Raw genomic sequence first — 23036 nt, forward strand, 5'->3', positions numbered from 1 at the left:
GTAATTGCAACTTTATACTCTCCTCATATAGGCTATATCATGCACGTCATAAGCATTAAGGGTTTGTATAGAGCAGACTCACACACTGAGCTCGCTCCCTACATTGCGAGTGCGGGCTGTATAAGACATCAGGCACCCGCTGGCAGTGATAGTGATCAGAGATGGCTCTCCCCTTGGTTGACACTGTCAATAACAATCATGTCATCTGTGGGATTAGATAGAGGAAGGCAGCTCTTCCTCTTGTCAGAGCCCTTGTTGTGAAATCACAGGGCTGTGATCGATTGCTGTGACAGCCCGGGCAGCCTGTCAGAATCCCATAGACTGCAATAGTATTCTAGTATTCCTGCATTTATTTTTTAATTTTTTTCCATTTTGGCTGCTGTGCCTCACAATAAGCTAACACCTCCTCTTCTGTAGCCATCACTTCTCAGCAGTCATGTCATTATAATCATATCCACATAAAAGCTTATATGTTAGGCTACTTTCACACTAGCTTTTTTGCTGGATCAGGCAGGGTTCAGCAAAAACGCTTCTGTTACTGATACTACAACCATCTGCATCCGTTATGAACGGATCCGGTTGTATTATCTGTAACATAGCCAAGACGGATCCGTTATGAACTCCATTGAAAGTCAATGGAGGACGGATCCTTTTTCTATTGGGTCAGAGAAAACGTCCCAATTGAATTGCATTGTGGGTCATGACGGATCCGTCTTGCTCTGCATCTCATGACGGAGAGTAAACCGCAGCATGCTGCGGTTTGCTCTCCGGTATGAGAACGAATCCAAACGGAACGGAATGCATTTTGGAGCATTCTGTTTAGTTCAGTTAAGTTTTTTTCCCCATTGACAATTAATGGGGACAAAACTGAAGCGTTTTTTTCCGGTATTGAGACCCTATGACGGATTTCAATACCAGAAAATAGAAACACTAGTGTGAAAGTAGTCTTAATAAAAATGACTAAACAAAATTAACAAGATCAGATTAGAAGAAAACAATGTATCAGAATGTGCTTTTAATTAACCCTTTCAGGACCCTGCCATTTTTCACCTTTCTGCCGAGGCCATTTTTAGCAAATCTGACATGTGTCTCTTTATGTGGTAATAACTTTAGAAAACGCTTTTACTTATCCGGGCCATTCTGAGACTGTTTTCTCGTCATATATTGTACTTCATGACCGTTGTCAAAATATTTCATTTTTATTTAATAAAAAATACTAAATTTACCCAAAATTTAGAAAAATTAGCACATTTTAATTTCTCTACTATTATAATAGATAGTAATAACTCCAAAAATAGTTATTACTTTACATTCCCCATATGTCTACTTCATGTTTGGATCATTTTGGGAATGACATTTTATTTTTTGGGGACGTTACAAGACTTAGAAGTTTAGAAGCAAATCTTGAAAATTTTCTGTAAATTTCCAAAACCCACTTTTTAACCGCCTCCGGACCGCCTAGCGCAGGATCGCGTTCCGGAGGCGGCTCACTCAGGCACAGTCACGCATCGGCGCGTCATCTCGCGAGACGTGAGATTTCCTGTGAACGCGTGCACACAGGCGCGCGCATTCACAGGAACTGCAGGTAAGCGAGTGGATCTACAGCCTGCCAGCGCCAATCGTTTTTTAACCCCAAAATGGTATATTAGATGGTATTTTGATAACAGCGTCTGATATACCTGCTACCTGGTCCTCTGGTGGTCCCTTTTGATTGGATCGACCACCAGAGGACACAGGCAGCTCTGTAATAAGTAGCACCAAGCACCACACTACACCCCCCTGTCACTTATTAACCCCTTATTAACCCCTGATCACCCCATATAGACTCCCTGATCACCCCCTATCATTGATCACCCCCCTGTAATTGATCACCCCCCTGTAAGGTACCATTCAGACGTCCGTATGTGTTTTACGGAACCACGGATCCATGGATCGGATCCGCAAAACACATACGGACGTCTGAATGGAGCCTTACAGGGGGGTGATCAATGACAGGGGGGTGATCACCCCATATAGACTCCCTGATCACCCCCCTGTCATTGATCCCCCCCTGTAAGGCTCCATTCAGACGTCCTTATGTGTTTTACGGATCCACGGATCCATGGATCGGATCCGCAAAACACATACGGACGTCTGAATGGAGCCTTACAAAGGGATGATCAATGACAGGATGGTGATCACCCCATATAGACTCCCTGATCACCCCCCTGTCATTGATCACCCCCTGTAAGGCTCCATTCAGACGTCCGTATGTGTTTTACGGATCCACAGATCCATGAATCCGTGGATCCGCAAAACACATACGGACCTCTGAATGGAGCCTTACAGGGGGGTGATCAATGACAGGGGGGTGATCACCCCATATAGACTCCCTGATCACCCCCCTGTCATTGATCACCCCCCTGTAAGGCTCCATTCAGACATTTATTTGGCAAAAGTTAGCGGAAATTGATTTATTTATTTATTTTTATTTTATTTTTTCTTACAAAGTCTCATATTCCACTAACTTGTGACAAAAAATAAAATCTCACATGAACTCACCATACCCCTCACTGAATCCAAATGCGTACATTTTTTTAGACATTTAGATTACAGACTTCTTCTCACGCTTTAGGGCCCCTAAAATGCCAGGGCAGTATAAATGCCCCACATGTGACCCCATTTCGGAAAGAAGACACCCCAAGGTATTCGCTGAGGGGCATATTGAGTCCATGAAAGATTGAACTTTTTGTCTCAAGTTAGCGGAAAGGGAGACTTTGTGAGAAAAAAATATTTCCGCTAACTTGTGCCCAAAAAAAAAATTTCTATGAACTCGCCATGCCCATTATTGAATACCTTGGGGTGTCTTCTTTCCAAAATGGGGTCACATGTGGGGTATTTATACTGCCCTGGCATTTTAGGGGCCCTAAAGCGTGAGAAGAAGTCTGGGATCCAAATGTCTAAAAATGCCCTCCTAAACGGAATTTGGGCCCCTTTGCGCACCTAGGCTGCAAAAAAGTGTCACACATGTGGTATCGCCGTACTCAGGAAAAGTAGGGCTATGTGTTTTGGGGTGTCTTTTTACATATACCCATGCTGGGTGAGAGAAATATCTCTCTATAATGACAACTTTGTCTAAAAAAAAATTGGAAAAGCTGACTTTTAGAGATATATTTCTCTCACCCAGCATGGGCATGTGTAAAAAGACACCCCAAAACACAATGCCCAACTTGTCCTGAGTACGGCGATACCACATGTGTGACACTTTTTTGCAGCCTAGGTGGGAAAAGGGGCCCACATTCTAAAGAGCACCTTTAGGATTTTACAGGGCATTTTTTACACATTTTGATTTTAAACTACTTCTCACGCATTAGGGCCCCTAAAATGCCAGGGCAGTATAACTACCCCACAAGTGACCCCATTTTGGAAAGAAGACACCCCAAGGTATTTCGTGATGGGCATAGTGAGTTCATGGAAGTTTTTATTTTTTGTCACAAGTTAGTGGAATATGAGACTTTGTAAGGAAAAAAAGAAAAATAATCATCATTTTCCGCTAACTTGTGACAAAAAATAAAAAGTTCAATGAACTCACTATGCCCATCAGCGAATACCTTGAATACCTTAGGGTGTCTACTTTCCGAAATGGGGTCAATTGTGGGGGTTTTCTACTGTCTGGGCATTGTAGAACCTCAGGAAACATTACAGGTGCTCAGAAAGTCAGAGCTGCTTCAAAAAGCGGAAATTCACATTTTTGTACCATAGTTTGTAAACACTATAACTTTTTCCCAAACCATTTTTTTTACCCAAACATTTTTTTTATCAAAGACATGTAGAACAATAAATTTAGAGAAAAATGTATATAGAAATGTAGTTAAAAAAAAATTTGACAACTGAAAGTGAAAAATGTAATTTTTTTGCAAAAATTTCGGTAAATTTCGATTAATAACACAAAAAGTAAAAATGTTAGCAGCAATGAAATACCACCAAATAAAAGCTCTATTAGTGAGAAGAAAAGGAGGTAAACTTAATTTGGGTGGTAAGTTGCTTGACCGAGCAATAAACCGTGAAAGTAGTGTAGTGCAGAATTGTAAAAAGTGGTCTGGTCATTAAGGGTGTTTAAGCTAAGGGAGCTGAGGTGGTTAAAGTTCAGTTCAGGTCTGAAGTCACTTTGTGAGGCTTACAGAATAGAAACCACCCAAAAGTTACCCCATTTTAGAAACTACACCCCTCAAGGTATTCAAAACTGATTTTGCTAACTTTGTTAACCCTTTAGGTGTTCCACAAGAATTAATGACAGATTTTCCATTTTAACCTGTTACGGACACAGGGCGTACAGGTACGCCCTGATGTCCTGGTACTTAAGGACACAGGGCGTACCTGTACGCTCTGTGTATTTCTGATCATCGGCATGCCTGTGACCCCCTGTGTCGGCGTGTCGGCGATCGCAGCAAACCGCAGGTCAATTCAGACCTGCGGTTTGCTGCGTTTCTGGGTTATACGGGTCTCTGGTGACCCGATAACCCGGAATAGGACGGTGATCAGTGGTGTGATAATACACCACCAATCACCGTCCTGCGATCCTGAGAGGTGGCGGATCGCTTCTGATTGGTCGGCTGGGCAGGTGGGCGGGCGGAGCAGCAGTTTTGAATTGCCGGAGCTCCTCTCCCCGCTCATACAGGTCCGTGGAGCGGGAGAGAGAGGAGCCTCCCACTGTTCTGTGAGTTTTTTTGTGTCATCAGGCACACATCAGTGTTTTTGGGAGAGGTAGGGAAAGTTAGGGAGAGGTAGATTAGGCAGGGATAGTGAGGGAGTATTAGGGGGAAAAAAGTTTTTTTTATTGCAGTTTAGCACTCGGATCGGGTGTCTGGGGTCCACAGCACTCAGCTGTGTGACCCTAGACCCCCCAGGGGTGCAGCAGCTTGCCCCTCCCCACCCCCACACACCTTTTTTGGTGCGCAAGTGTGCATGTGCTGACTCTTAGTGTCCGGCCACTGTTAGCGCATCGCCCACCCCACCGCTGATCAGCTTCGTACCGCTGATCAGCGCGTTTGAATATTTTTATACATTTTTTACACTTTTTGTGATTTTCTCTTTTTTTTTGTTCGTTTTTTTTTTTTCTGTTAGGTGAAGGGCAAATTCCGTGAACACCCGCCCCCCCCCCCCCCACACGCACACTAAATAAAGTTTTCCACGCACAGACACACACACTCCCCTATGGCCCGCCAGACGTTCTCGGCCGAGGAGGCATGCGCCCTGCTTGCCTCCGACTTCGAATGACGAGGATGACCCAGTGATGACGAGGATGACCCCACTGTCCTCTTGTCATCCTTGTCCTCATCATCTAGCAATGATGATGAGCTCCCAAGGTGGCAGAGACGCCACCAGGCGGAGCAAGGGGACTGCCATGCTAGGGACCCTGTGGCCCACACTAGTACGAGCAGCTCTGGGGCTCGTACTAGTTTTCTGGCCCACCAGATAAGTCCACCTGAGCCCCCTACCGGTGAACTTGTCTGGTGTAACCCAGAGCATTTTGAGCCTGTGATTCCTGATTTTGTTGGCCAAGCAGAAATCCAGATTCCCACAGTGGGCTTCACTGAATATGACTATTTTATTTTAGTCTTTTTTTCAGTGACCACCTAGTGAATCTGATAGTGGAGCAAACAACATGTATGCCCAACAGTTCATTGCTCAACACCCGGGCTCCTTCTTGGCTAGGGCCGGTGGCTGGACTCCGGTCAGTGCAGCCGAGATGAGTACATTTTGGGGCCTCATGCTGCACATGGGCCTAGTCAAAAAACCCAGCGTCCTCTACCAGACCCCACTTTACAGTACGGCCATGACACATACCCGGTTTGAGGCCATCCGGAAATGCCTGCATTATGCAGATCCTGCCTATGACCGCCATTACAAAATCAGGCCGGTCATTGATCACTTTGGGGCCAAATTTTTGGAGGCCTATGTACCTGGAAGGGAGGTCGCGGTTGATGAGTCTCTCATTGCTTTCAAGGGGAGACTCCTTTTCCGCCAGTATGTTCCCTCTAAGAGGGCGAGGTATGGCGTGAAGCTGTACAAACTTTGTGAGAGTACCTCAGGGTACACATACAAGTTTTGTGTGTACAAGGAGCGAGATTCCCGTATTGAACCCCCAGAATGTCCCCCCACTCTGGGTGTTAGCGGGAAACTTGTATGGGACCTTATGCACCCACTGCTAGATAAAACATTACCACCTGTACGTGGATAACTTTTATACTAGCATCCCCTTGTTCCAGTCCCTCGCTGCCAGATCCACGTCCGATTGTGGGACCATGCAGAAAAATCAACGCGGCCTCCCTACCCACCCCCTCCAGGTATCTATCCCCAGAGGTGAGACCCGTGCCCTTACCACTGGAAACCTGTTGCTGGTCAGATATAAGGACATGAGGGATGTCCTTGTACTGTCCACAATTCGGCAACGGTCCTCAAGCCCGATTGTATCGCCGACCCCAATCGGTATATGGGTGGAGTTGATCTCTCTGATCAAGTCCTCAAGCCATATAATGCAATGCGCAAAACTCGGGCATGGTATAAAAAAGTTGCGGTCTACTTGGTACAGGTTGCCTTGTACAACTCTTTTGTGCTGTCCCGAAGCGCTGGCAACACAGGGAAATTCCTGCAGTTCTATGAGGCAGTCCTCAAGGCCCTGATCTTTTCTGACCAGGAAAGAGCAGGCCGGAGTACCTCGGGAACTGGAGGCGCCCAAAACGTCCCTGGCCAACACTTTCCAGGTGTGGTCCCCCATACTGGAAAGAAGGGACGGTCCCAAAAAAGTGCAGAGTGTGTAACAGGAGGGGGATACGGAAGGACACCACCACTCACTGTGACACGTGCCCCGATCATCCGGGCCTCTGCATTGACGGTTGCTTCAGGGAGTACCACCCTTCCATGGAGTACTAAATTTATAATCGCCTTCCCCAATTTTAATTCCATTTAGCCACTGACAATCGGAAAAAAAACTATGGTTCTCAGACTTGAGACACTAAAACAAAAATTATTTTTTCCAAATATATTATTTTGTAAAACTGAAATAAATAAATAAATATTTTTAAGTCCTTTTTTTTGGCACCATGTCCCATTTGAAGAACCCCTGATGCACCCCTAGAGTATAAACTCCATAAAAGTGACCCCATCTAAGAAACTACACCCCTCAAGGTATTCAAAACTGATTTTTTTTACAAACTTTATTAACCCTTTAGGGTATTTTTGGCAACCTTGCCTCACAAAAATGTAATATAGAGCAACCAAAAATCATATGTACCCTAAAAATAGTCCCAACAAAACTGCCACCTTATCCCATAGTTTCCAAAATAGGGGTCACTTTTATGGAGTTTCTACTCTAGGGGTGCATCAAGGGGGCTTCAAATGGGACATGGTGTAAATAAACCAGTCCAGCAAAATCTGCCTTCCAAAAACCACTTGGTGCACCTTTCCCTCTATGCCCTACCACGTGCCCATACAGTAGTTTACAGCTCCATATGGGGTGTTTCTGCATGCAAACTACAGAATCCGGGCAATAAATATTGAGTTTTGCTTAACTGTTAACCCTTGCTTTGTTACTGGAAAAAATAGATTAAAATGGAAAATTTGGCAAAAAAAAAATCTAAATTCTGAAATTTTATCTCCATTTGCCGTTAACTCTTGAGGAACACCTAAAGGGTTAATGACCTTTGTAAAATCAGTTTTAAATACCTTGAGGGGTGTAGTTTCTAGAATGGGGTCATTTTTGCGTGGTTTCTATTGTGTAAGGCCTCATGTACACGGCCGAGAGCGGACCGTGGAAACCCGGCCGGGATTCCTCCTGACAGTATGAGCGCATGGCGTAATTGGTTGATATGACGCCGTGCGCTCCCTGCTGCCGCCACAGTACAGTAATACACTGGTATAGATCATGAGGCCTAAGCCTGGGTGGTTTCTATTATGTAAGCCTTGAAAATGTCTGAAAAATTTCAAGATTTGCTTCTAAAGCCTTCTAACGTTCCCAAAAATAAAATTTCATTCCCAAAAATGATTGAAACATGAAGTAGACATAGGGGAAATGTAAAGTAATAACTATTTTTGTAGGTATTACTATGTATTATAGAAGTAGAGAAATTGAAACTTGGAAATTTGTTAATTTTTCAAATTTTTGGGCAAATTTGGTATTTTCTTTATAAATAAAATTAATTTTTAGACTTCATTTTACCAGTGTCATGAAGTACAAGATGTGACGAAATCTCAGAATGACCTGGATAAGTCAAAGCGTTTTAAAGTTATCACCACATAAAGTGACACTGGTCAGATTTGCAAAAATGAGCCTGGTCCTTAAAAAGTTAATCAATTTTTTCCAGTGACAAAGCCAAACAGCCAAACAAAACTCTATATTTATTGCCCTGTTTATAGAAACACCCCATATGTGGTCGTAAATTGCTGTATGGGCACATGGCAGGGCGCAAGAAGGAAAGGAACACCATATGGTTTTTGGAAGACAGATTTTGCTGAATTGTATTTTTGACACATGTCCCATTTGAAGCCCCCTGATGCACCCCTAGAGTAGAAACTCCTAAAAAGTTACCCCATTTTGGAAACTACAGGATAAGGTGACGGTTTTGTTGGTATTATTTTAGGGTACATATGATTTTTGGTCGCTCTATATTACACTTTTTGTGAGGCAAGGTAATAAAAAGTTTTTATTTTTTGTTATTTACAATGTTCATCTGACAGGTTAGATCATTTTTTTAGAGCAGGTTGTTACGGAGGCGACAATACCAAATATTTTTGGTTGTGTTTCAGTTTTACATAATAAAGCATTTTTGAAAAAAAAATTTTTTTTTAGTGTCTCCATATTTTGAAAGCCATAGTTTCTTTTATTTTTTTGGGCGACTGTCTTATGTAAGGGCTCATTTTTTTCTGTATGAGATGACGGTTTGATTGGTACTATTTTAGGGTGCATATAACTTTTTGATCACTTGGTATTACACTTTTTGTGATTTAAGATGACAAAAAATGGCTTTTATGACACCGTTTTTATTTAATTTTTTTTAGGCCTCATGCACACGACCGTTGCTTTGATCCTCATCCGAGCCACAGTATGTGTGGTTTGGATGTGGACTCATTCACTTCAATTGGTCCGCAAAAAATGCGGACAGCACTCCGTGTGCTTTCAGCATTCGTAGCTCCATTTCTTGGTCTGCAAAAATATATATAACCTGTCCTATTCTTGTCCGTTTAGCGGACAAGAATAGGCAGCAAATTGCGGAACGCACGCCATCCGTGTTTTGCGAATCCGCGATTTGTGGACCGCAAAACACACAACGGTCATGTGCATGAGGCCTTACGGTGTTCACCCGAGGGGTTAGGTCGTGTGGTATTTTTATAGAGCAGGTTGTTACAAACGCGGAAATATCTAATATGTCAACTATGTCAAGCAGGGGTTATTTGTGCCGTCATATAGCAGGAGTCCGGCTATCAGTGACTGCCGGACCCTTGCCATGGAACAAGCGGGCACAGCTCCTGCACCCGCCCGATCAGCCTGCCGTACATGCACAGCGCTGGGCGTTAAGAGGTTCTATGAGCATTACAGTTTGCATAATGTAAAAGATCTTCCTTCCACGGGTTATTACGAAATACTAATTAACTGAATTGCCCAGAAAATCCCTTTAATAAAAACCGTAGATAATATATTCATTTTTAGAACACACTAGCTGAAGGACCCGGCTTTGCTCGGGTGTATTTAATCTATTTCATTTAATGTTTGTGTGTGTCGTTAAAAGATATTGACAGTATCCACTATAACAGTGACCTCTACAGTACCCCGCCCCCTTAACAGTGACCTCCTCAGCCCCCCACCCCTTAACACTGCCCCCCCAATGTGCCCCACCCCTTAAATTTGGACCTCCACAGCAGCCCACCCCCTTAACTTTGACCTTTACAGCAGCCTTCCTCTTTAACAGTGACTTTCACAGCCCCTTGACAGTGACCACCCCCTTGACAGTGACCTCAACAGGGGCCTGCCCCCTTAACAGTGGCCTTTACAGCAATCTGCCCCTTAACACTAACCTCCATAGCGGACCATCCCCTTAACTGTGACCTCCACAGCAGTCTCCCCCTAGGGTGGCCAGAGGTCCAGTTTTAGGCTGGACAGTCCGGCTTTCAGACTTCCTGTTCTCCATCTGGCGGAGGGCCTGGATGGATACAAGGATGTCCTTTTGAACAGCTCACTCTCAGACAGCAGCACTGTGCTGTCTGAGTTTGAGCTGCAGGGAGAAATTCACCCTCCCTCCCACCCCTGCAGCTGACAGAAGTTGATTTTTAACTTCGTTTTTTCAATCCCTGTCGGCTAATAAGTGGGAGGGGCGTGGCCTAACTGAATCGGGAGTGTGGCCAGCAGTTGATTTTTAACTTAATTTTTTCAATCCCTGTCGGCTAAGGAGTTGGAGTTAGCGTGGCCTAACCTGATCAGGGCGTGGCTTAGCAGGAACTGGGGGCGGTGTTTTAAGGTAATCTTTTGAGGGTGGACATATTGCAGCAGGGGGCGTGTCTGGGCTCCTTCCTGCAAGAGTGAAGCCTCTCTGGGCACCCTACTGGCTCATTTGCTTACCAAATAAACTGGATTTTCATAGGATAAAAACATCTATTGCTGGAACAAAGGCACATCTAGAAATAAGGTACTAAGTACTATTAGGCCTTGGCTTTATTTCAATAACGATTATCCTTGTGACAGATTTCTGTTAAAGCTGACTTACAGCAGTAAAGAAAAATGGCTGGGTTGTTATGGAAACCTGGAGTAAAACTGTATGTGGAGGCTGGAGGACCTGCGAGCTTCTATTGGCTGATAAGGGTCATGTGACCAAGCTTCTATTGGCTAATGCAATTTTTGGTAATATCTCAGGAACGATAAGTCCTAGAGAGCTGAGACCCGTTCTAAAACCTTCCCGGACACCTGATGTACCTGTGTGAAAAATTATGTGATTGTAAATGTGATGGTGCGGATTCCTTTAGTGGACATACACACACACACACACACATATACTCAGTTTTATATATTAGATAATAATCATTTTGTCATTAATGGGGTTGGCCCATCTTGTACATTGGGGCATATCGCTAGGATAGGTGCGAGTCCGATAGGTGGGGACTTCTACAACAGGGCCAGAAAAGTGAAGGAGGGTGAACTACGCTCCATTCATTTCTATTGGAGTTTTGAAAATGCCCCAGTGGCGCGCTCTGCTATTTTCGGAAGTCCCATAGAAATAAATGGGAAGTACACCGGGCAAGTGCTGCCACCACTCGGCTATTTTAAGCAGTCTCATAGAAATGAATGAAGGATGGACGTGGTCTGCTCTCCTTCTCTTTGTGGGCTCCATCTTAGGCTAGGTTCACACCTGAGCGTTTTACAGTGCGTTCCTACGCGCTGTAAAACACTCAACAGGCAAAAACCAATGTTTCCCTATGGGCATGGTTCTCATCTGAGCGTTTTACAGCGCGTACGAACGCGCTGTAAAACGCCCTACACCCAAGAACTACAGGAGCTTCTTTGGGGCGTATTGTTGTGCGTTCCCGCCCATAGACTTCAGCGGGAACGCGCCAAAATGGGCGTTTGCTTGTTTCCGCCCATTAAAAACACCTGATACAGACGCCCGATAAAAATGCCTGTAAAAAGAGCTTATCTAATACGCTCAGGTGTGAACCCAGCCTTAGAGTTATGCCCCTAACATAGGAGATGGGCCAACCTCTTTAAAGAGGACCTTTTACTGGTCCTGACATTACCATATAAATAGCTGGCAGGGTAGGGCATACTGATGGCATGGGATATCGCTTACTATTTTTTCTATGCAGCATGCTACAGTTTTTGTCCAGCCTCCTCTCACCATGTTTGCCATGCTGCTGCCGCATCGCCTGCCTGTCCCCATTATAGTGAATGGGTCCGGAGTAGACTTCCTGCGGCACACATGGCTAGCGTTAGTACGGTTCCGGCAGGCTGTTCCCCTGCTAACGCTAATGTGAAAGTAGCCTACGTTATTTTCTCAGTACAATGCTTATGTACGGACAGTGAAGGATCATTTCACACTATGAAATTCTAAGAGTTTTATTGATGGCAAGAATGGTGTTGCACACATGTAGATCTAGACTTATTGACACTCCACTCTGACTCATGGATGGAAGTCCAAAACAAGGGAAACCCCTATGTGGTGAAAGGGATTGTCAAAATGAGAGATGAAATTCAGTATATTAACACTTACCTTTTTAGTAGCTTTTTTTACCAATCTGACCTTATAAAGTTCCTTGTGATCGCTATTGAAGTTGTATTCATCCATGACTTGGGCTAATAATGTCAGTAGCTCAGGATCCTCAGGCTCTACCACCACTGGGCAATTCAAACAGACTCCTGGGGATAAAAAAAGACACATCTAATCAACATATAATAATAGTCCACTCAAAACATCAGGCAAAACACCTCTGTAGTCAATTTACTTGCTTCTTCATTTCTATGATATGAGGGATTTTGATGCTATGAAAATTGTAAGCCCTCACGGGCAGGGCCCTCTCTCCTTCTGTACCAGTCTGTAACCCGTCTTGTTCATGCTTAGTACAATTGTCTGTATTATGTATGTGTACCCCTTATCATGTGTACAGCGCCATGGAATGAATGGCGCTTTAATAATAAATAATAGTATTGAAAAGACACTTTGCGGTGATTGACTCTGGGTTAGCAATATTCATATTCCAATCTCAAGACTTGAATTTAGTGGGAATGCAAAAAATAAATAAAAAATAATATAATTATTCCAAAATGCTAAAGTAAAACATTGTACCTATAAATACACCTGTTAATATCAGCAACAAACATGAAAGTATTTTTGCCATCTTTCTGGGCTGATCACCAACATGAGTACAATTACAGTGCATTCAGAAAGTCTTCAGACTCTTTCACATTTTGTTATGTTGTGGCCTTGTGCTGAGATTTAAAAAAAAAGTTAAAATTTTACTCCATCCTTCTGCACTCAGTACCCCGTAATGACAAAGTGAAAGCAGAATTTTAGAAATCTTTGCTAACTTATTGAAAAGGAAAAACTAAAATCTTACATTGACATAAGTATTCATACCCTTTAGGCCTCATGCATACGGCCGTTACCGTCCGTGGCCCGTATTGCAGCCCTCAAACAGCGAGTCCGCAATGTGCGGCCACCGACTGTGTGCTCACCGCATCACGGATGCGAATCCATTCACTTTAATGGGTCTGCAATCTGGAGGTGTGGTGCGGAATGGAGGCACGGAACCCCATGGAAGCACTAGAGAGTACTTCTGTGGGGTTTCTCTCTGTGCCTCTGCACTGCAACAAAATAGAACTTCAAGTTGAATGGGTCTGGATCCGTCGCAGCAGCTGAATGGGTGGTGCCCGTGCATTGGGACTGCAAATTGTGGTCCCCAATGCATGGAACGGCCGGCCAACGGCCGTGTGCAAGAGGCATTATTCCATATTTAATTAAAGCACCTCTGTCAGCAATTACATCCTCCAGTCTTTTTGGATATGATGCTACTCCTGGATTTAGTGATTGCCTGCCATTCTTCTTTACAGATTCTCTAAAGCTGTCAGGTTTGATGGGACCGTCAATTTCAGGTGTCTTCAGAGATGTTAGATTGGGCTCAAGTCAGAGCTCTGCGCCACTCAAGGACATTCACAGAGTTCCTAAGCCATTCCTGTGGTGTCTTGGCTGTGTGCTTAGGTTCATTGTCTTGTTGGAAACCTTAAGGCCTCTTTCACACGGGCGTTGCGGGAAAAGGTGCGTTCGCGTTGCGGGAACATGCGTGATTTTTCCGCGCGAGTGCAAAACATTGTAATGCGTTTTGCACGCGCATGAGAAAAATCGGCATGTTTGGTACCCAAACCCGAACTTCTTCACAGAAGTTCAGGCTTTGGATCGGTGTTCTGTAGATTGGATTTTTTTCCCTTATAACATGGTTATAAGGGAAAATAATAGCATTCTGAATACAGAATGCATAGTACAAAAGCGCTGGAGGGGTTACATTTTTTTAATTTAACTCACCTTAATCCACTTGATCGCGCAGCCCGACTTCTCTTCTGTCTTCTTCTTTGCTGTGTGCAGGAAAAGGACCTGTGGTGACGTTACTCCGGTCATCACATGGTCCGTCACATGATCTTTTACCATGGTGATGGATCATGTGATGACCGGAGTGACGTCACCACAGGTCCTTTTCCTGCACACAGCAAAGAAGAAGACAGAAGAGAAGCCGGGCTGCGTGAGCAAGTGGATTAAGGTGAGTTAAATTATTATTATTTTTTTTAACCCCTCCATTCAGAATGCTATTATTTTCCCTTAGAACCATGTTATAAGGGAAAATAATAATGATCAGGTCTCCATCCCGATCGTCTCCTAGCAACCGTGCGTGAAAATCGCACCGCATCCGCACTTGCTTGCGGATGCTTGCGATTTTCACGCAGCCCCATTCACTTCTATGGGGCCTGCGTTTTGTGGAAAACGCACAAAATAGAGCTTGCTGCGATTTTAACGCAACGCACAAGTGATGCGTGAAAATCACCACTCATGTGAACAGCCCCATAGAAATGAATGGGTCCTGATTCAGTGCAGGTGCAATGCGTTCAACTCACGCATTGCACCCGCGCGGAAAACTCGCCCGTGTGAAAAGGGCCTAAGGCCTTATGCACACGATCATATGTATTTTGTGGTCTGTGTGCATTCCGTATTTTGCAGAACGGAACAGCTGGCCCCTAATGGAACAGTCCTATCGTTGTTCGTAATGCGGACAATATTAGGACATGTTCTATTTTTTGTGGAACGGAAATATGGACATACAGAAACGGAATGCACACGGAGTAACTTCTGTTTTTTTGTGGACCCATTGAAGTGAATGGTTCCTCATACGGTCTTAAAAAAACGGAACGGACACGGAAATAAAATACGTTCGTGTGCATGAGCCCTAAGTCTGAGGTCCAGAGCACTCTGGATTAGGTTGTGATTGAAAACACCTCTGTACTTTGCTCCATTTAGCTTTCCCTCAACCCTGACTGGTCGCCCTGTACCATGTGCTGAAAAACACCCCCACAGCATGATGCCGCCACCAATATGCTTCACTGTATGGATGGTATTGGGTGCCTAGTTTTACCCACCAAACATGACACTTAGGATAATGCACACGAAGACCATTTTTTTCCCCTGTCCGTTCCATTTTTTTGCGGCCTGTATACGGAACCAGTAACTTCAATGGGGCCGCAAAAAAAACGGAAATGACATGTGCATTACATGTCCATATGTCCGCAAGGCTATTCCGCAAAAAAAAAAGAACATGTCATATTATTGTCCGCATTACGGACAAGGATAAGACTGTTCTATTACGTGTCGGCCGTTCCGTTCCGCAAAATGTGGAATACACACAGCCAGGCAACAGTTGTGTGCATGAGTCCATAAAATTAAGGCCAAAAAGTACAATGTTGGTTTCATCAGAGACTCTTGTTTCTCACAGTCTGACAATCATTTAGGTATTTTCATGTATATTTTAATGCAGAGAGGCTTCTTTCTGGTCACTCTGCCACAGAGCCCAGATTGGATGACAGCTGCAGTGATGGTTGACCTTCTGGAAGTTTGTCAACCAATTTGCAGAAACATCTCAAAGATGATCAAGAGAAATGAGAGGCCGCAGATCTATATATCAATTGTGGTCAGGGCGACGGTCCCTGGACGAAGGAGCTAGCGCCGACCTCTGGCTGGTGAATGCTGGAAGCCTGTAACGAGGATAGGCCTAAAAGGGGGCCTATCCTAAAGGAAGAGCTAATAAAAGGGGAAGGGAGGGAGGGGTACCTGGCTGCACGTCCCATCCCTTGCACTCCTAGGAATATATAGCAAGGGGGAGGGGCCTATGCCCCTCCCACAAATACAAGCTGCACGGCAGCCTTATCTACTTATGGTCAGGGCGACGGTCCCTGGACGAAGGAGCTAGCGCCGACCTCTGGCTGGTGAATGCCGGAAGCCTGTAACGAGGATAGGCCTAAAAGGGGCCAAAAAGGAGACACAATCGTACAACAGATACTTTATTGTACCGTTACAGGGCAAGAGAACAGAAAGCATCACGGATTTCGGATTGGGGATTCGGAACGTACCTAGCAAAACAAGATGACCTCCAGCGCCCCATGCACCTGATGACATGAGGAGGTATCTGGTGCCTTGATGCCGCAGAGGCCGCCCCAATACGAAAGGAATGTCCCGAGATGCCCTTTGGGTCGTGACCTAACCCCGCCACTAATGAACGCACATGTGACATGAACTGGGGCGTGGACAATGGCCCTCCATTGAAGGGGAGTAGGGGGCTGTCTGCTGCTGCTGCCTGCAGGGCCACAGATAACTGACGCAGCACCTTGACCGGGCACCAGGCGTTGTGTGAGGGGTAGAAAGACACCAGGGTTGGAGGCCCTGTCTGAGCGGTCTTGGTAGATGGAATGCTCAGCACAAACAGGTCATGATGCCAGGACAAGTGCTGCTTCTGGAGATGACGGCCGTTGCGGACGGAGGTGGTGAATTCCCCTGGACGAAGGAACCCGTAAAACCCTAGGTAAAGGGCGGCTTTGATGATTGTGCTAATCAAGGGCCCAAAAGGATCACCATCCAGAGCCAAGGACAATTGCCTAAATAAGGAGCCGGACATGGGTTGCCGGACCACCGGCCTGCTTGCACCGGCTTTCTCAATGCCCCAGAGCGTGGCCTTGATGGCCTGTGATGTAAAGAACGAAATCTGGGCCGGATTGTCCAACGTGAACTGATGTTGCACTCCCGCTAAATACAGGCGGATGGTATTGTGAGCGAGTCCGAGGTTGGCATGGCAATGCGCGATGAAGGCCATAATAAATGACACGTCATCCACGTCGCCCTGTGGATGACTCTCGGCAAATTTCCTAAACAGATTCCAGCCCGTACGATAGTTCCTGACTGTATTTTCAGACAAGCTCTGGTGCAACAGGTCCTTTGCTTTGCTGATCAATGATGTTAGTCCCACACCAGGTCGCTGTATGCCGGAGCGTCTGCCCCTGTTGCGTCTGCGAGTGGCATGTTTTGAAAGAAGACATCGACGTTAAACCTGGACAGCGCATCAGCAGCTGTATTCTTGGAACCCTGAATGTGGGAGCACTCAAAGCAAAAATTGTGTACCATGGACAACCAAACCAGCCTACGCATAAGAGACATGATCTTAGGGGATTTGGCTCTGCCATTGCGGATGATGTCGACCAAGTCCTGACTATCGGTAATGAATAATACCCTTGAGTTTGACCAAACGTGACCCCATACATGGGCTGCTGCCACCACTGGATAAATCTCCAACAAAGGGAGAAGACCGAAGGGCCTGCCCTTCCAGCATAATCTGGGACGGCCAAGCACCGGCCAGCCAGTAGTTGCCAAATATGGCCACAAAGCCCTTGGATGCGGCCGGGTCAGAATAGACCGTGGGAGAGGACGGATCCCGGGGGGGAATAAACAACCTGACGCCATTCCATGAGGACATGAACGTGCTCCACATGGACAGGTCTGCCATGGCCTGTTGGTCCAAACGGACGACACTGTCCTGTTCCGGGGCTGATGGCAGGAGTAGCAAGAGCCGAGACACAAAGGTGCGCCCCTGGGGCATGACCCTCATGGCGAAGTTCAGCCGGCCCAGCAAGGATTGGAGATTTGTCTTGGTCAGGAAGCAGGATTTGGCCGCCTCCTAGATGGCTAACCGGATCTGTTGTAACTTCTCCTCTGGGAACCTTGCTTCCAACTTTACAGAATCCAGAATGACCCCCAGGAAGGTGATCGTTGAGGAAGGACCGACCGTCTTCCCCGCGGCGACCGGAACCTGAAGCGCCGAAAGCAACTCCAGCAGGGAGGATAAACCGGAGGGCTGACGGGAGGGGTGCTCCACCAGCAGGTAATCATCCAGGTAGTGGATACACATAGGAACCTGCCCATGTTCAACCAGAATCCAGTGCAGGGCCTGGGCCAGCCGGTCAAACAGCCAAGGGCTGCTTTTTGAGCTAAACGTTAGACGATTGGCAAAGTAGTATCTGCCTGCCCATTTGATGCCATAATATTGCCACAGTTGCAGGAGGATCGGGAGCAATTTAAAGGCATCGGCAATATCAGTTTTAGACAACCAGGCCCCCCTGCCTGCTTTGAGAATGAACTGAATGGCCTCATCGATAGAGGAGTATGTCATGCTGAACTCTTCTGGCGGTATGAGAGAGTTGATACTAGGGATGTGCGAGGAATGAGGAGCCGAGAGATCGTAGATCAGCCTTTTTTTATTTGAGCCTTTCTTAGCCACCACTCCAATCGGGTTGACCCTCCAAACTTCAAAGGGGATCAAGTCGAAAGGGCCGATGATGAAACCTTTATCCAACTCCAAGGATAATGCCGCTTGCACCGCCTCAGGATCTTGTCTGGCAGAGAGGAGGTTCTCACACTTCCCAATTCGAATGTGGCAGGGCCACAAATCCCGTGTGGAACCCTAGAGACAGGCCAGTGATCAAGTGTTGCACGAACTGCCGATCGTCATGACCTCCCAGGAGCGCCTCCAGGAGATCCACGTTGACGTCGGTCAGTCATGCCTGCTTGGCAGATTTTTGGGGACAGGTGGACCTGGGATGTGCCCGAAAGCAGACCGTGCACACGGTGCCCCTGGGGACACCCGACGTTCCCGGAAGGGCTCTATCCGGATGGGCGGACGCCTCGTTGGGGCACCATTCCGTGGCATGAAAAATGGACTGGCATGCGCCACAAGTGGGGGCTCGGAGACCAGCAAAATGCCTGCAGAACAGCTCCATATCCAGCACAGCCCAATTGGTCATAAATTGGAACTGTGCTAGGGAGGCTGCGGCCTTAGCCGCGAAGGACCGGTGATAGTCATAGAACGCCGAGCCCCCATACTTGTGACCCAAATCAGTGACCTTGTACAAATAAGCGTCCAGCTCCTCCCTTCTATTAGGCTGAGCCAAGCAGATGACGTCTCTGAATAAGCTGAATGCGAGAACAAACTCCGGTATGGCCAGCTTGCGATTCAACCGGGCATCCTTTGACCTCATCACCACTGACACCTCCCCGCAATCAATGGTTCTGTGCTCGCTGGCATCGTGGGATGCTATAAGGATAGATGCCAGGTTGACTTCTTTGCCTGCCAGTATATCCCTCCTAATGTTCTCTGCCAAAAATGAGCTGGGACAATGGCCGGCGGCGTAGAAGACATACCTGGGGAACCCGCCAACGGCCCTGATACTGCCGTCACGGGCGCCACTGACTGTGAAGAGGTGGAGGCCCTGGACTCCAGCTCCATGACCCTGTGCTGGATGTCCGCTAGCGAGGCAGCCAGACTCCCCATAGTGGCATTCAACTGAGCCAGTGATGACTGGATAGTAGGTACTGCCAGCTGCTCGCTGGATGGGACAGGGCTAGACACCAGCAGCCTATAAAGTTCGGCTTTCCTGGCCGAAGCTGGGTGACTGATGCCCCTCCTATTCATTTCGGCCACCAGTTTCGGAATTGTCCAGTTCCTCAGGGATCCATGACCAGCCAGACCGGAAACCACGGACCCGGAGATGGACGAGGCATCGTCGATGTCTGAGGCCTGGGACATGTTGACCGCGCTGCAATCACTCTACGCCCTGGATAACACCTGAGGACAAAACCTTTGTTACTTGTGCGGACACCAGGCGTGTCTTGGACATCCCGATGGCCCCCCCTTTTTTTTTTTTGGCCCCTACCAGAACGACTGCCCCTGGATTATGGCCGGCCTGACGGACCTGAATTGATACTCACCTGGATATGAATTTTGGTAACGATACCGTACTGGAGGCCCATACCACCGACCGAGGTGGAGGCCTTGTTTATGGGGAACCGAAGGTACTGAGACCCGAAACATGCTGCCGTATAAACAAAGAACAAGTAAGAAAATCTAAATGTACTGGAAGAATAACCAACCTGGTTGCGTCAGGCCGTAGGCAACAATGATGGGAACAGAATAGCCAACAACCCAGGATGACGTGCCCCCCCCCCCCGGGCGTGCTGCTATGTCATGCATGCTGCTATGGGTGGATGTGTGCCAAGACTGGTGAAAAGACCCCTTGGACATATTAGACAGGACACCATGCCGCCGGGGCGGCTGACGCGACATTGCCTGAACGCTTCAGACAGACGTGCAACAAGAGACGAGTAAGAAAACCCGGACGTGCAGGTAGAACCACGTGCCACCGGGGTGGCGGACGTAACATTAGCCCGAATGTTTCAAGCAGACGTGCAACAGGAGATGACAACCTGGACGATCCAGGCAGGACCACGTGCCACCGGCGTGGCAGACATACTTTGCCTGAACGTTTAAAGCAGACGTGCAACAAGAGACTAGTATGGCAACCTGGACGTTCCAGGTAGGGCCGCCTGTCACTGGAGTGACCAACATAACAATGCTTGAACGCTTCAAGCAGGCGTACCACATGAGATGCAAAGACACCCTGGAGATCCAGGCAGGACACTGTGCCACGGAGTGGTGGACGTAACATTTGCCTGAACGCTTCAAGCAGATGAACCACAATAAACAAAATGACACCCTGGAGTTTCAGGCAGGACCCCATGCCACCGGAGCGGCGGACGCAACAATGCCTGAAGGCTTCAAGCAGACGAACCACAATAGACAAAGCGACAACCTGGAGTTCCAGGCAGGACCACGTGCCACCGGCGTGGCGGACGTAACATTGCCTGAACGCTTCAAGGAGACATGCCACAAGAGACGAGAATGACACCCTGGACGTTCCAGGCAGGACCACGTGCCACTGGCGTGGCGGACGTAACATTGCCTGAACGCTTCAAGCAGACGTACCACAATAGACAAAGTGACAACCTGGACGTTCCAGGCAGAATCATGTGTCACCGGGGTGGCTGACAGAATACCGCCTGAACGTTTCAAGCAGACAAGCAACGAGAGAGACGAGTATGACAATCAGGACGTGCCAAGTGGGACAACATGCCACCGATGCGGCGGACATGACATATTGGAGACGTGTGAAAATACCTGCGGCCAAACCCACCGTGACACATACCATACCCGTATACAAATCAGAACGTACCACCTACTGTAAGTAAAGGAATCCTTGGAATGGCGTGAAGCGTCAGATAACTGAACAGAAGCAGCCACTGAAATATGATGATGCATGACAACAATGTAAAAGGTATGGAGAATTACCTTTTTTTTTTTTTTTTCCTAGCAGGGCCAGCCCAGCTTTCCCGCCGGAGCCACAGGCCTGACACAGAACACAGGCAACTGCTGCTCCAGCACGGAGAGCCCCAACAAGTCAACAATACCGGCTGACCAATGGCAATGATGCAAGAACCCACCGGATACCTGTTGGATCCAGGTAAAATGTATGCAAATGGACCACGTTGAGCGGTCGTATCTACACATGCCTGATAAGGTAAACTCCGGTAGTGTGCTCCTCCCCCAACAGACCACCGGAGTTGCAGGAGATATGGACATGGCCTCAGATAAGACTATGGAGGCATGATGTAACTGTCACGTATTGCCACCAATATGATGTGTGTATGGACAGAGTGAGACAGGAGGACAACAGAAGCTCCCCAATGAAACCAGTCACGTGCCTAATGATGTGCACGTGCTGGTAAACATGCGCCTCTGCTAACAAGCCCGCAGACCCCCGGGTGCAGGCGGGGTTCTCATGTATGGTGCAAGTGTTACCAGGGGTGGAGCCGTCGAGCGTGCCTAGCAACCGGCACACGCGGCCGCCCCCGGAACACACGCCCGTACGCGATCTGCCTGTGCTGCCCGGCCTGCCACGAGGAAGCGAGCAGTGCCCAGGCACTCCCCCCAGCATGTCTGCGCCGCCCCCCGTAGCGAAGTGAGGACCTAATCAGCCGTGCGCCGCCCCCCGCACCGTGGTAAGGACCCGACCAGCATCGGATTCCTTGTTTACCTGAGCCGACCGAAACGAGCCGAAAAAGCCGGTCCAATACTTACCCAGACCGAGGCTTAAGGGAGCGGGACGTGCAGGAACCAGACGTAAACCGGAAGTACCAGGTACCTGGCTGCACGTCCCGTCCCTTGCACTCCTAGGAATATATAGAAAGGGGGTGGGGCCTATGCCCCTCCCACAAATACAGGCTGCACGGCAGCCTTATCTACGTGTCATAATAAAGGGTCTGAATACTTATGTCCATGTGAAATGTATATTTTTTTTTACTTTAATGGATTTGCAGGCATTTCTAAAATGGTGTTTTCACTTTTTCATTAAGGGGAATTGAATGTAGACTGATGGGGGAAAAATTTTTTTTTAAATTTTAGTGCAAGGCTACAACAAAAAGAAATGGCAAATGCTACAACATGCTGCATTTTGAAAAAAAAATTAAGACTCATCACTAGTTAAAAATCATTTGTGTGTCCTGCATTTCATATTTCCCATAGACTTATAGTTACCGTAACATCTGGAGTTAGCGTATCTACAAAAAAATGAACCAAAAATGCACAGAACATCACTAAAACAGCAAAAGTGTTAAAACGACACTAAATACCCATGTGTATTTTCAGCCTTAAAAGGAAAAGGGGTTTTCCAGAAATAGCTAACTTTAACCCTTTTTCGCCCCAAAGGATTTTTTGCATTTACATTTTTTACGTGCTGCCTATTTTTCTGTTCACATACCGTTGCCATATGAGGGCTTATTTTTTGCTGAAAAAGTTGCAATTTCTAATGACACCCTTTAACATATTATTTTTTTCTTTTCATCACCATATTCTGACCCCTTTAATTTTTTTTATATTTACCTCTACTGAGCTACAGTATGTGAGAGCAAAATTTTTCTGACTGATCTGTAGTTCTTATTGATATCATTTTGGAGTGTCAGATAGAGAAAAACATTACTGGATCGCACATCCACAAGCTATGATTTGATTTAATTAACCTCGCTTCTCAGTGCAATATTCAGTGTACTGCCTCCAATACTGCATGCTTATACAAGAGGCATTAGTGCACATTTTGATCA

General features: G+C 46.7%; 1 protein-coding gene across 3 annotated transcripts in view; it reads right to left on the reverse strand.

Moving 5' to 3' along the window:
* Window positions 1-23036, reverse strand: part of LOC122934424 (T-kininogen 1-like) — a 150761-nt gene that overhangs the window by 45217 nt on the left and 82508 nt on the right. For all 3 annotated transcript variants that reach the window (XM_044289877.1, XM_044289879.1, XM_044289878.1), the window contains exon 7: window positions 12234-12379. In XM_044289877.1, the coding sequence (XP_044145812.1) occupies window positions 12234-12379 (146 nt within the window). The remainder of the gene's footprint in view (window positions 1-12233; window positions 12380-23036) is intronic.

This window comes from Bufo gargarizans, chromosome 4 (genome assembly GCF_014858855.1).
Source record: "Bufo gargarizans isolate SCDJY-AF-19 chromosome 4, ASM1485885v1, whole genome shotgun sequence".
In the NCBI taxonomy this organism is placed as follows: Eukaryota; Metazoa; Chordata; class Amphibia; order Anura; family Bufonidae; genus Bufo; species Bufo gargarizans.